At 42.0% G+C, this 15,257-nt stretch overlaps 1 protein-coding gene across 2 annotated transcripts in view; it reads left to right on the forward strand.

Moving 5' to 3' along the window:
* TSPAN18 (tetraspanin 18) overlaps positions 1-15,257 on the forward strand; it is a 121,464-nt gene that overhangs the window by 101,944 nt on the left and 4,263 nt on the right. For both annotated transcript variants that reach the window (XM_050975431.1, XM_009102139.4), the window contains exons 6-9: positions 4,800-4,874; positions 10,559-10,657; positions 11,914-12,093; positions 14,886-14,969. In XM_050975431.1, coding sequence (XP_050831388.1) covers positions 4,800-4,874; positions 10,559-10,657; positions 11,914-12,093; positions 14,886-14,969 — 438 coding nt within the window. The remainder of the gene's footprint in view (positions 1-4,799; positions 4,875-10,558; positions 10,658-11,913; positions 12,094-14,885; positions 14,970-15,257) is intronic.

Here is a 15,257-nt window from a genome sequence, read left to right on the forward strand (position 1 = left end):
TTTCTTTTACGTTTCCCTTTTTTTGTTGTTGTTGTTGTTGTTTGGTTTTTTTTTTTTTTGTGGTTTTTTTTTTTTTGGGGTTTTTGGTTTTTTTTGGTGAAATGTGATCTTTAGTTTCTCCCAATGGTCTGGTGTCACTTTGGGTTTGTTGTAGGTTTTGGTTTGCTTTTTCTTCTTTTTTAAAAATCTCGGTCTTACTGTATTTTGTTAGGCTTGTGTCTTGCACAGCTGCTTCATAGTTCAGAAAAGGCTTATCTCTAAACAGGACAGAAAAGTCCTCTTTCTTGAATGGAAACTTATCCTTTCCTAGAGATGAGCATGACTTCATTGAGATAAATTTTCTCTGGCCCTTGGTTCCATATGCCTTGAGTTCATAGCCTGCAAATGAGAGCCCTTTTGGGGAAGCCACTCTGGGTTTGATTTCTCGTGATTCATCTCAGAAGTAAATCAGAAAAACAAATGTCTCACCTGTGCAGTCTGTGGAGATTTGCCCAGAGGAACCTAATAAAATGGAAAGGATGAGGCCCAATGAGCCTGAAGTTACTTCAAAGCCTGTCCTTGTCAGATTAAGAAACTAAAAGTGAAGTTTGATGAGAAATGCTGCTGTAAGTAAAGGGGATCGTAATATTTTCAGTCTACTGCACACAGACTGGTGACCTGGCTGGAAAAAGGGAGCTCTGGGCCATGTTCTTTCCTGATATACCATCATTTACAGGTTTGAATGTTTCTCCATGTATTTTAGTTATACTCCAGTACACTCAATTTTGTGGTTATTACTTTTCTTACTCCTAGAGATAGTTCTGAGACCTGCTGTTTTATTTATTTACCTTCATTATTATTTTATTTTAAACTAAATATGAGAAAAATATGAGCTAGAAGTAATGCCCCAGACTAGGAGAAACTCTAAAAGTAATTACAGGATAAAGAATTATTGCTCCATTTTGATCAGTCAGATCTTTGAGGGCTTTTTGTATCAAAACCAACTCAGCTAAACAGCCAGCCATCTCATGTTCAGCAGCCTGAAGCACTTGGATGAGGACCTGGGAGAAGAAATATGTTTCTAACTTCTTTTTTGGGGCCACACCAGCTAATGTTAAAATCAGCTGATCTAAAAACATCTGTGAAATCCAAAGTCTGATAGGAGTAAGTTTTAGACACTGAATAGGCAAGAGATTCATGCTGTATGCCAGAGAGACTGGGAACACTTGCAAAACAGAGAGTGTAAGTCTTTGTGGGGGTGGTACCTGGGGAGAAGTTGCTAGATCAAATCAAGTCCACTTACAAAGTTGTTAAAGAATTGATGAGCCAGAGAGCTGCTTGAGTGAGATTTCAGTGATGCATAATGTATGCCTGAAGCTTTTAGTCCAAATGTAAACAGAAGATAGAAGGGACAAGAGAGATGCATGCTCTCTAGGTTCTGGTTTCAGTGTTTGCAAGGATTTTTATTTTTCATTAAGCTGCTTGTCTTTTGATAAAAAATAACCCCATCACTATGGAATCTAACATGATGTATTAAGCACTAGGCTGTGGGGCATTTCTAGATTTACTGGCATTTGAACCTCTCTCACAAAAAAAAGGAACAAACAGTGGCCTGCAAATGAGACATTGAATAACTTGTCCTGAAGGTCCTCTGACTGCAAAACAACACTGTAATAATCAGAATCCAAAGTACTATTGAATGTACAACATTGTGTACCAAGGGAGTGAATTCAGCTTTGTTAAAAGAAGAGCCCTTGTTAGCTTCATTTGGCTTAGTTTCAAATGCAGACATCCTGTTTTGCACTCCTGTAAAATGGATGTAGTAGCCCCTCAAACTTCTCAGCATGAAAATGCAGGTCCAGGTCCTTTGAGTTAAAGACATTTGATGCTCTTTTGGAACAACAGTTCTGAAACTGGAACACTGGATGAGTTACGAAAAATAAACACGAAGCATATTTTTGTGGGAACTTCTGATAGACCACTTCTGTGAAAACTCCTGTAACCATCACCTGGAGCTGAGGCAAAATTTTTGAGAGTTCCCATTTCTTAGGATGTTCACCTTTGGATGTGGGGAGTATCTGTGTTCAAATGTCAAGAATCAAGCCTGAAGTTGAATGTGAGGTTGCTGTGTCCCATGCATTAACCAGCTGGCTCTTTTGTGCTCTCACATATCAGTAATCAATTTAATTTTTGGAAGGAAAACACGTTAAGCAGATTTTGACTCTCCTTCAAATGCAGAATAGGAGCAAATTCTGAAACACTGATGATCCATCTTTTTCTCATCAACCCTAATGGCTGCTTGTGGGTTTTTCCCTACTGTAACTTACAAATCTGTAATGCAGAGTGCACAAGATAAGTGTAAATCAGTTTGGGAATGATAATGAAGCTTATCACATATAATCTGGGAATGACTGCTTCCACTTCTGCACAGACCTGTGCTGGAGCTTGGGTGAACATGTGCCTCCCAGTAATCAGTAAATGAAATGCAATTAGCAGGGTGATGGGATTAATCACTTGATCACCACCTTAGACCTTGGTGACTATGCTGAGATCCCTTGATGGATGATGATGTGAATTTGCAAAGCGTTGTTCATTCTCATCACTTGTTCTTTGCCCTCCTGTGGTGAAATTAAAACAGTCTCTAGAAGGAAAAAAAGAAGCCACACAGAAAACTCCAGCAGTAAGAATAAATTAGAGAGTAAACTAGTTCAGTAAAATCAAGCAACAGCATGCTGTTAAAACCTAAAATCCCTGCTCATCTGACTTTTCTTGTTTCGTCATTTGAGCCCAGGCTCTTTTTTTTTCCACTGCAGAAGCAGGTAGACAAATGTGATAGGGTGGTGCACGGGCTTTTCCAGTGAGGAAAAATCACTTAAAGCTCTGATAATTGACAACAAAACAAAATTTTGCCCATGCCAAGCAGATAGTTTGAATTCTCTCTCCATTATTGAAGTGCACAATGCACAGCCTTTCAGACAGTGTTTATAAATAATTGCTTGGGGATCACAATCGTACTTCTGGCCCTGTCTGCCTGTTTTCTGTTTTAGAAAGACCTTCTATAAATTTCTAACACACACAGACACACACACAAAAAAAAAAAAAAAAAAAAAAAAAACCAGACTTCTCTTGTGTTTATTTTTACTTGTTGCTTCATCTGTCTTCATTGGTAACATGTACCAAGTTTATTACCCTCCACATGATGTGGTCTTACAGGGTTCTCCGTTCACTTTTGCCTTTCTCACACAATGCCAAAATCTGTGTTAATGTCTTAACATTTACTCAATTCTGTAAAATAATCTCAAAGTCTGGGGCAAATTCTTGGCCTGTTTGAATTTTAGACAGAATGATTCAAATGGTAATTTCTCTTTATGGCAATAAGGACATTAAAAATGTCCACCTAGTTCAGACTTATGGTTACTCAAATCCATGATTTTCTCTACAAGAATAAATGCCATTTTGGGAGAGAGTATGAATCTAGCCACTTTCTGCTCTGTTCCTACAGCTATTCCTCAGCAGAAACATTCATTTTTTAAAGGATGTTAAAGGACATATCCCTGTCTGCTCTTTTTACTGTTTCATAATGACTGAAGCAGCATCAAATTAGCACAAGGCATCAGTGTCACTGACAAGTGGTCACAAGAACAGGCAGAATCTGAAGTGGAAGCCCACCAGATTCCCATCACTCATCCTGGGCTGGAGACACTCCCGAGTACCTGAGTGTAGACCAGGTCCCAGGAACAGCACCCTCACAGCCTCATGTCAGTCTCTGGGGATGAGACCTCTGGAGTGCATCTGATTTACTTCTCTGGCATGGGGGGTGAAGGCACAGTGGATCACCCAGGCCTGGTAACCTCACCTAAACCAGGTGCCTTTGGCAAGACTGAAAAGCAAACTTCTAGATTGAAGTAGCATAAGGTTGCAAAGGCAACAGGATGAAATGTAGTTCTAGCTTAGATTGAACAGCCATGTGCCTCTCTGTTTTGCTTTTCTTCCCTTTTTGTAAAATTATGATGACATAAGCGTAAAGAGCTTAACTTCAACCTGGAGGCCTGTTTCCCTTTTACTATCTTTTAATGTGCAGGCTGTGCATTCTGTCAAGTCTGCAGCATGCTCTTATCTTAAGGATGTGAATATGCACACTTTGGATACCACACAAGACAGGATGATACTTGCATTACCAAATTAAATTATTATGGTGTGTTATCAACTTTCTGTAGGGGTCCTGTGTGGTTAGTACTTAACTCAGTGCAACCCCATTGTGTTTGGGGGATATTAACCAAGGCTAATTTTGTCCTGAAATGAAAACAGTCCATTTTAGGTCATAGGTATAAATATTTGAGGGTATATCCCACTTCCTCCTTCCCTACAAGATAAGCTGTGATTATATTACAGTAAACCTGTGTTGTTAGTGTGGCAATCAGGGGTGTATGTGCATTTACATGTGATACCTATACCTGTGTCTGGACAGTTTAACCTCTGTGAGCATGTCCACAATTATATAACTTTTCCATCAAAGTAGGCTTTACTGTTTTGACCTGGTGCAGGTTTATCAGGGGATGCTATGGGTTCTGTAACCTTATATACTTTCACTCATTAGAACCAGGCAAAAGTGTCACAAGATCCCATGTCCTGTGATGAGGTCAGAGAGGAAATGTGTGTTCAAGTGACTGTTTCACACAGTTTTTTTAATTGTCAGGGGGAAATAAAAGTTTCCTTACTTAGTTTTTCCATCTCTTTGGTAAATAGCAAACCCCTGTATTCCTACTACCTACTGCAGACATTTAATGCTACATTTGTGGTTTTTATCTTCTCTCTTCCAGTTCTTCATGTTTATTTTGTTAATCTTCCTGGCAGAGCTTTCAGCTGCAATCCTGGCTTTTATATTCAGAGAAAATGTAAGTATCTGATGGTGGGCAATCTCTGGACCCCAGTGGGGTTTTACACAGCTGGAGCAGGGTGTTAGACAGTGGCTGAATTGTCTGTACAGTGACTGTTTCAAATATCAGCAAACCTCATTCATTACTACCCTGTCTGCAGAACTGCCAGCACGTCAGGGAATGCTAACTCACCTGCCTGGTGCAGGATGGGGAGTTTATGGGGACACACTTATTCCTGAAGTTCTAGAGTCTTCTAAAGTCTTCCTGACTCTCTTGCAGCCAAACCAGCTGCACATTTTATCAGAGAGGTTTTATCATAAACTCACACTATGATTAAATGCAACTATTTTCCTTTTTTCAATTTAACATGGGTTTAATATTAATTGTTGAAAACTCCTGTTTTCCAGACAGAGCTGATACTTGCTCTGCAGAACAAAAAATCTCTTATGAATCTTCTAATCATGTTCATTTTGATCTTCTGTGTTCTGCTGCTCACCAGACTCCTAACAATGCTGCTTGTAAGATATCCCCCCTGACCTTCCCATAGCAAATCCCACCTCACTTATTGCCCTGCTTAGATTTGTCCTTCTCTCCAAAGCTTCATATGATGTAGCCTTTCTCTATTCTTCTGCAATGAATGTTGTTATATGGCCATGATCCCTGCCTTGGGCTAGTGGTAAACTTTTACTACAGTAGTAGTGACCACAGTCTCATTTCTTTCTCTAAACAGCAAAGGTCTGTGGATTTTTTTTTCATGTTCACACATATGCAAAGGAGAGCCTGACTGAAGTAGGTCCATCCTTCTTGGAGTGATGGCTTTGAAAAAATATTGGCTGGTAGATGTGGTCACTAGTGACTGTTAGTATTTATTTTGCATATTTGCCTCTGCCAGTAGCAAGAGAACATACAGCACATTTGCTGTGCTGAGCTTGAGAGAAATGTGGCAGGAGCAAAGGGTCATGTATAATGATGATTTTCTTAAAGCAGTATATATTTCTAATTTTATTCATTTTTGAAAGTTTTTGATAGAAAGGAATCAAAACTTAGGAAGCCCACAGCAAGAGAGTGTGGTTTTTGTAAAGTAAGATGGGCTTGGGGGGAGGTAGTAAGAGGATTTTCTCCTATTTATGATCTGGTGGTCTTTTGTCTTTGCCTCAGATCTGAAGGCAGTGGGGAAGGGATGGCACTCTGCACCTAGAATGGGTGCCCCATTCCAGTTCAGGCTTTGAGACCATGCCCTTATGGAAACACCTATAAACACATTGCAGTTTGGGGGACTGGTGGTCATTACAGCTCTGCTGTTAGGAGTTTTTAGAGAATTCCTTTGGTTCAGCACAAGGAGCAGACCAGACATATATAGGAACTGGCCTGCAGACCCAGGTAGGTGCTTTGTGACAGAGACAGAACACGGTCCTTGGGGAGCAGGGTCTGGGTGAGCAGCTCTCAGCTGATGGCTCCTACCTCCCCTCTTCTCTGTGGGAAACTGATAAAAGGTACAAGAAACTGCCCAGGCTTGCTGCAAGTCCTGGGTGCAAGGTGACTGCGCTTCTGATTGTCCTCCTTGCTTACAGCTTGTTTCTGGGCAAAGCATTGGCACCTTCCACTCCCATGGCAGCCGTGGGACACGTAAGGTCATGTTATCTTGCAAGATAAGGTCACAGTGGTTATTCTAGACTTCTGTGGCATCTGGCAGTGTTTTGTGAGATAAGGCTTGAAGGGGAACAAACTTCTATCTTTCTTGAGCTTGTCTCTTTGTTTGTAGCACCAGCTTCCCACTCTGTCAGAGTGATTGACAGTAAGGGCTTAAATGAGAAGGAATGAAGAACGTCAGATCCCAGCATAGCTGGAGATGGCTCTACGCAGAAGTCAAACATGATCTGCGAGTTCTTGTGGTTTGCTCTCTCCTCAGGTTTCTTCTGGAAAAAAAATAATCCTTGTTTTGCTGTTGCTGTATATTGTGGTGGTAGCTCGTCTGACTGGGAAGCTACTTGTGGCCAATTTTACCCCTCTGAGTTAGGGTGAGCGACATGGATGTACAGAGGTTGTCTTTCATTGATCCCATGGTGGGAAGAATACTTCACAGTAGCAATTTAAGGTCAAGATCAGATTTGCTTTTCTCTTTCTTGCAAAATAAATTACTTTTAGGGCATGTGGTAGCAAATGCACACTTAGCCAGTTTAAATTTCTTCAAAGCTTACCAAGCAGGATTCTGTCATGGTTGTTGCACCAGTCCTTATGGCTGTGGCCTCTCTGGGTGTGTAAAATGAGACAGAAGATACACTTTATCTGTTTGCTTTACAGATAATGTTCAGAGCAGCTTTCTCTTGTATAGTTTTACACTCAAACCAGCTCCCAAACACTCAATGGGGTTAAATTATTAACAGCTAAGTGAGTGAGAGAAATCAAGAGAGAAAAATAAGGGAGAAAAGAGATGTTTTCTGCTGAGATTTGACATGAGGTGAAGCAGAGCAAGGTGGTGGGGTAGGTGAAGGTGGTGTTCACAGAGGTGAACTACTGTGATCTGCAAGTCCAGCTGCACTTCCAAAGAGCTATTTAGATACAGTTTCTGAAGAAGAAGGCTGCTGTTAATTAGCTAGGTGATTACCAGAGTTTATCTTCCTTAGAAAGGGAGGTTTTGGGGGTGGAGAGCCCTTTATCATCTAGATCCTCCATAAAATAATGACTTTCATGAACACTAAAGACTGTGAAAGAGCAATAGGGATTGCTCTTTATATGCCATTGAAAAGTCTGGATGGGAAAAGCCCTGGAGGGATATTTGATTCTTAGTGAACTGTCTTAGCAAGCAAGAAAGCAGGATGGTAGTGAACAGGAGTCCAGTGGCAGGTTTTGGGTGGAGTCCAGATGTTTGGATTTTTAGTGCCAGTTCTAACACTTTATAAGAAAGCCATCTTGGACACTAGTGCCTCTATTTCTTCAGACATTAGGCAAAAGCTAAAGAATGTGAACCTTCCTCAGCTGAGCAGACAGAGGTGTCTCAGATGGAAGGCCATGGTAGGAGTGGGAAATGCAGCACTGGTGACTGCACCTCCATGCCCACCTCTGTGCCAGACCCAGCAGAGCGCTCCAGGCCAATGGAGATGGGAAGGAGTGTGTCCTGTTTCCCAAACAGGCACCATGAAGGCAGCTTCTGCTCAGCATTCAGTATCCTTGAGTACAGCATGAGAGGGCTGTAACCTTCCTGGGCAGTGACAGCATGCCTGTGTTGTGCAGAATTCCCTCCTTTTTCTAAACCCCTTTTATTTGGCTGCACTAATCCCAGCAAAACTATTTTTTGAACCAGTGTGACAAAACAGTCTCACTTCATTCACTGCCATGTAAATGTATGCATGCATGTGCTGCATTGGAGGCGCCCCACCCAAAACACAGCTGAACAGCTCCTTATTGTTCATGGCTGTGGCTGCCACAACTGTGTTGTCAAAGCCTGTGTGAAGCTCTAGTTCTATCAGTAGGTCCTTTGCTCCTTTCTGAATGGTTCTTGCCATGAAAGTCCAATGTGCACCGATCTCATTAGGGCCAGTACTTGTTTCAGCTGGAGGAGGGCTATGGGCATGGCAATAGGACTGTCTTATTTCATCCTCCTTTGTCAGCAATTTTTTAAAACAATTTTTTTTTTTTGGCCCCATTCTTCTGAACTTGAGATGCTCAGGATAAGCAGTTTAAGACCAACAAAATGGAATTGGTTATTTTCCTGGCAAATGTACTCTTCCAGCACTAGGCTTTGTTTTAGGCCAAGTGTTGTAAAAATCACACACAAACTCTGAACAATTCCTCTGGGATTGCTGCTGTCAAAATAAAGGTTTGCCTTTATATTTAAATTACTCTTTTGTTTTAGACCCCAACAAAGGCAGCCGGCTGGCATTATTACCAGCAGTAATATCAATTTCAAAGTGTGTGCTTCAGGAACAGACGAGCATCAAAAAAAAAGTGCTGCTGTCTGCAGGGTTAGATGCTGTGTGGATTAACTATGCAGAGAAAGGGAAGGAAAGGAGAACCCTGAGGATATATTTCAGCATCTTCTAACCTCACCTTTCTTCACCAAATTCCCAAAAATGCCATGTCCTCTGGTATTTTAATATTCAAAAGCAAAAAAAAAGAGTTAATATCTGCCCCAAAAAAGTAATTTAGGAATTAATCGGTATAACTAATTAAAGGTAGTGAGATTGAGCTAATTGCATGATTCAAGTATTTGTTGTAAAGTTTTACCCAATACTGATGTAGTAATTACATTTGGCCTTTGTTTGTGTTTGTAAAAGAGAAGCCAAATTAGGTGGTATCCAGGGTCTTTTTAAAAGTCACTAGAGTGGGTTTTTTGGTCCGTAAATTTTGTAATACAAATGAAACAAACAGTTTTGTGCTTGTGCTTTTGTGCCCACCCATGGAGCTCATACATATGTATGTGTATGTGAGATATTTCACGTTGCATATCAAGAACCTGAAATCAGCTTGTAGCAGTCTCTGTTACTGCGTCAGCAGTGCTGTATGAACAACAGGGGGGAATAGAAAGGGTATTTTTCAGGCAGCTTAATTCCTGATCCTACAAATATGCAACATCACAGCTACGCTGTAGCCAGCCAAGTCCAGCCCCCTTCACTGTGGTTTTTGCAGTGGCAGAAGATTTTGTCTGTGTGGATCACTAATCACAAGACATTTTGGAGAATGGACTGCACAAGTCCAGGTCTATTGGGAATGTGAAAGAGGATTTCTTGAAGTTTTTGTCCTGAAGTGACAGAAAGGCAGCAAGATTGAACTGGGATGTTCAATTTAACATGATTATTAAGATTGTATGTTCACTATTCCTCTAGAGAGTCATCCTAAGTAAATGTAATTTCAAGGTGTCTAACTTCTCGAGAAGACTCTGGAACAAATTGTTTCTGCATTTAATCTGTTTTACTGTAAATATAGACAGGCATAAATGAAATTCCAGAAATTTATATTGTTGACTTTTGGAAAAATGTTTACATTATCTAAATATAAAGAGGGTTTTTTTTCTTCATGTATGCAGGTTAGTTTTAATAATCAAAAGCATTGTCAAGCAAATGGCATTTTTTTCTGATTCATAAGAAGTCTTGACTAGTTACTATTAATGAATTTTTTTTTACTTTATAGTTTCTGGAAAGTTTCATGTTAAGGTTTCATTCTGCTTTCTCACACATTGAAGTAAATTCAGAGCAGTTCCCCTATTGTTAGTAGGAAGTTAACTGGTTTGACTGAAAAGTGGAGGGGAAAATCAAGCTTTGCTTGCAGAACTCATGAACCACAGCAAATGAAAATACAGTTTGGATGTGGATTTGACAATCTTTCTAAAATCTGGTGTAAGCCTGTTTAAATTTATTAAATACTTTCAAATAAATTTTTTCAATAAAAAAAATTAAAACAACAAAACCAAAAACCGACCAACATTTAAGTGTAAATATTATTTTAGAAGTACAGATATAGTTTAGTCCCTGATTTTAATGAGTGACAGCTGTATTCAACAGGTACCCTTCACCCTCTACACAGATATGGCTCAGCCAATGGCTTTTTACATGTTTCTCCTCTGAGGTTTGCAAAAAAAAAAAAAAAAAAAAAAAGAACAAACCCAAAGAACCCCCATCATTCACAGGAGGGAGCTTTAGGAAATATAATATTTGGGAAAGGTGTTGGCAATAGCCTTTACATTTCCACCTGTCTGTGCATTTCAGCTGACCAGAGAGTTCTTCACCAAGGAGCTGAAGAAGCACTACCAGAGGAACAACGACACGGACGTCTTCTCTTCCACCTGGAACTCTGTTATGATCACAGTAAGTCAGACCATGCCAGTCCCATTCTGCCCGTGGTCAGTGGCCACCCACATGTTGCTCAGCCCACACCCTCAGCTCTGCCAGGGTCAGCCTGCTTTCAACCATCCTGTCGTGTCCAGACTAGCACCAGGGCTTGTATTTGAAGGGAGGTGAGACTTTGGCTGGCAGTCAGTCTTTTTCAAATGGAGCTGCCACCGTTCCTGAAAGAGACATTCCTAGTGACTGCATCATGGTCACCTGATTTGCCATAGCCTGAGGCATTGGAGTACCCACAGTCTTCAAATATTGGGCACAGAAAGTAGTGGAGGTGTCTGCAACTGGGTATCACTGCCTTTGTTCTGGGCTTTTCACCTTGCAGACTGCTTCGGAATTATTCCCAGCCAACAGCAGCCAAAAGCTGGTGTTAACTAGTGTTTTGTAGTTAACAGCAGCTTAGGCAGGAGTGTGCCTAATGATGTATTTTCACTATAGAAATATTAGCTATCAAAATTGACTTTGCTATTACACCGCTAATTGGGCAGGTTACACGTTGACTGTCATTGGAACTGCAGTTGTTACTACCTACCACCAGGAATTCAGTCTCTGAGTGTGTGTGTGTGTGTGTGTGTGTGTGTGTGTGTGTACACATGTGTTAGTGCTCTGTACACCCCATGGTGTATCCCTTCAGGAATGAAAAGCAGGGCGTCAGCTTCTGCAGATGAAAAGTCAATTTTAATCTTAAAAGGAAAGGATGATTGCTGCCCTTCATGCTGATTCAGGACTTTAATAAAGACATTTCTTTTTGCTGACTGAAAGGAGACGGAGTCAGAGTATGACTTGAATCCTTAAAAAGCATCTGACTGGAATCCTAAAGAGGGACCTTACTCAAATCACCTAGCATTGCCTTTGAGCAGCAACAATCCTGGCCATTAGCTATGGGGAAAAAGGGTGGCTGGGAGCCTGGGTCGTACTGGGTGATCTCAAGCAAGTTATTCTGGATATGCTCCAGAGCCCTGTGTAGTTTGCAGCAATATTCCCAGTAGTACCTTGGAATCTACAGTATGACATAGAAACATTGGGACTTCATAAAGACTTCAATGAAACGGAAGCTCCAAGGTACAAGTACAACCCACTTCTTTGGAAACAATGGCTGTTTTGTCTCTGCTTTGACTAAAGCTTTGATCCCTACAGGAATAGGTATTAGATTTCTCAAGTCTGCTTTGGGGGAAAGGTGTCAATTCTGTCTTTCTTTCTTTCTTCTCTGTGCCTCTCCCCAGTTTGCCTGCTGTGGAGTGAATGGACCAGAAGACTTTGAAGATATTCGTCACCTTCCGTATTCCTCTTTGGAAAAGGCGACACCAGAGGCTTGCTGCCAGCGAGAGCTCCAGAGCCGGGAAGGGATGTTTGTCAACAAGGAAGCTTGTCTAGAAGGCATTGAGAGGTTTCAGAACCGGCAGGTAAGGGAGGCTGAACGCTAGGAAAAGGAGCTCCACAGTGGGCAGAGAGATGGCTGCAGTGGTCATGGGTAGCTAGTGAACCTGGCAGGTCCTGACTGTACCTCACATCCTAATTACACTCCTGCTGACAGCTTTTGAAGTGATGGCACATGGCTGATTTTGAAAATCTCCTTTCATTGCATACACTGCTAAGTCCATGTTGTGCTGTATCATCAGAAATACAAAGATTTTCCTAAGGGATTGAGAGGTAAGATGGAAACTTTGATCAAGTTCTGTTGTGTTTATGAAGGTTAGAACTACCTCTGAGAAGTTAATTATCAAGCCAGCACAGGTCAGGTAGGATGGGATGGAGTTGACTCTTACTGGCTGCAGGATTGGTTCCAATTTAGTTCACAAAGACTCCTAATCAATACATACAATCAAAATATCAAAGGTTAAACAGCCACAGAAAACCATGTCTGTTTTCTAAGGAAGAGAATATTGTAAAGCTATATTTCTCTGCTTCTTTACTGTAGAAAAAGGGCATTTCTTATAGCTGTCTTCCAGTACCTACAGGGAGCCTACAAGGAAGTTGAAGAGGGACTTTTTACAAGGACATGTAATAATAGGACAAGGAGGAATTGCCTTAAACTGAAAGAGTGTAGTTTTAGTCTAGATATTACAGAAGAAATTATTGATTGTGAGGGTGGTGAGATACGGAAAAAAGGTTGTCCAGAGAAATTGTGGATGCCTCGTCACTAGAAATGCTCATGGCCAGGGGCTTTGAGCATCCTGGTCTAGTGGCAGTGGTTTGACTCTAGCAGAGGTGTTGGAACTAGATGATCTTTAAGGTCCTGCCCAACCCAAACCATTCTATAGTTATAATCTATGATTCTTTTGCCAAGTTTCTCTACTTGGCAATTTTTTGCAATACTGGACTATGACAAATCAGTTCATCCCATTGATGCAGGATCTAGTTTCCTTCAAATGTCACCAAGATGTGATGTTTAAGAAACTTTCCAGCAAAGTTCCTGATTGTGTTCCCCTCAACATTAGTTAAACCAAATGAGCTCTGTACTGACCTCCTTACACAAGCCTCCTTCTCCCTCCAGACTAGGCAGTGGTCCTCTTTTCAGCACTTAAGAGCAAATTGAGAAAGAGAGGAAAGGATTTTGGAAGCAGCATGTGAACTATTCCCTGACTGGCAGCTGGATATGGTTGGCAAATGCACTCTGGGTGAGAGATCATAGCAGACAGCACCATGCTGCTTCTGCCAGGTCTGATTGCTGGGAATAGATGGGGAGGAGAGAGATGACAGACAGCAGGGAGGGAAAGAAAAATGCATTGTGAGAAAGAGGGTAAATTTTCCCTGAGTGGTAATGCTGAAGCTTACTACTTCCACTGAAAGGGAAGGCTTCCTGCAAGCCCATGTCACCAGAGTGTTGGTGGAAGAAGCTGTGTGCACAGTGAGTGTTATCAAGCACAGAGTGGTGCACTTTGTAAAACAGGAGAGACAATCCCAAGCAACTGAGAGCTGAATTGAGGCATTGCTGGAGCAAAGTCAAGCTCTTGGGCCACCATGCTGGTAGGACAGTGCTGACACATTTGTGCTCCTCCTGTCTGTAGCCAGCTGAGCAGAGCATGCTGAAGGCTGGGTTAAGGTTGGAGGTCTGGCAAGCACACAAATATTTGTTTGCTGAGCTGGATGCTTTTCTCTGAAGATTTGGCTGAAACATGGCTGGAAAAGAGCTGATGCTGAGTGGTCTCATGTTGACAAGAGCATGGTTTTAACAGCTCAGTTACTGCTCCAGCAGGCTGGGTCCCCAGGGGTAGCCTCATGAGTGGATCTTCTCCATGTCCTCCGTCACTCTCCACCAGTTATGCCTTACTCACAGTGAGCAGGATTTGGCATGGACACAGGTGCATAACTATTGTGCTGTCTTTGCAGTTCCAAGACTTTCATTATGGGTGGAAGGAAAAAAAACAGGTGATTGAAACATCCTAGCAGTATAGATAGGATTAAAATGTATGTGTGAAGTATATTTTCAGTGGAGAGGAATCTGCTTTTCACATTGGACAAACTCCAATCTACTTTTCTCTTTATGTGTCACCTGTTTGCAGAAATTTCACAGTGGGTTGAAATTTTAGGCTGGGAAAATTTAGGCCAGGATAAGCTGGTGATTTCTAGAAATATCCTGAAACATTTGCAGGAAGATCTACCTGCTGTTAATTGTATTAGCAGCAATAAATTTAATTAAGGATGATGGTGGCTATGCTTCATAAGTGGAATAATTGCCATTGTGCGTGGCCCTGAGTTCCTAATGAAATTCTTCTTCTATAGCAAGATCAGCAGGTGTTCAGCCAGCCTCTTTGGGGGAAAACACAGAGAAAAGGTCCTGGATTGGTAAAGAGCTGCTGTCAGTGAGAGATGAATCAAGAATTTCCTGCCTTGGCTTTAAATAAATCATGCATTTCTCTAGCCAGTCTGGGATGTCTGTCACCTGCAGTGAGTGTCCTTTCCTCTGTGCTTAGTATCTGCCCTTTGCAGTTGGACTTCCTCTCTGTGCACTCCTCTCTGGCCTGCAGAACTCACAGTTCCTCACAGTCAGTGAGGGGTGTGAACCAGCAAGAAATGGGGAATCTTCCTCTTCCCCAGCACTGTCCTGTGGAGCTCTGCCTCCTGTGCTGTGGGGCTGGGTGGGGTGGTGAGAGGGAGCTGAGCTTGTGATGCCTGGTCTGAGAAACCTCATGTCCTAGTGAGAACAACACAATGTGCTGCTCAGGTGTATCTCACCATGTTTTGTCTTTCCTAGGGCTGCTACACCGTGATCCTGAACTCCTTTGAGACGTATGTGTACCTGGCAGGAGCTCTTGCCATCGGAGTGTTGGCTATTGAGGTACTGACTATTGTGTGACTGCAACAAAGCAGCATCAGTGAGGTGCCAGCACCAAGGCAAACAGGCAGCTGCTCCCCCTCGCCAGGGAAAGGTGCTCTGGCAAAGTGCAAGCAAGCTATCAATTTGTGGGTTTAATTGCCTGGAAAGAGGCTCTTTGATCCTTTGACACAAAGGGCTGGGAAATAACGGGTGCCACACGCCTGCAGTGCCACCTCGTGCTGGGCCTGCACAGAGCTGGTGCCCTTGCCACGCTGGCCACAGGGGCTTTGGGGACATGCCACTCTCCAC

The sequence above is a fragment of the Serinus canaria genome, chromosome 5 (assembly GCF_022539315.1).
Source record: "Serinus canaria isolate serCan28SL12 chromosome 5, serCan2020, whole genome shotgun sequence".
Taxonomy (NCBI): domain Eukaryota; kingdom Metazoa; phylum Chordata; class Aves; order Passeriformes; family Fringillidae; genus Serinus; species Serinus canaria.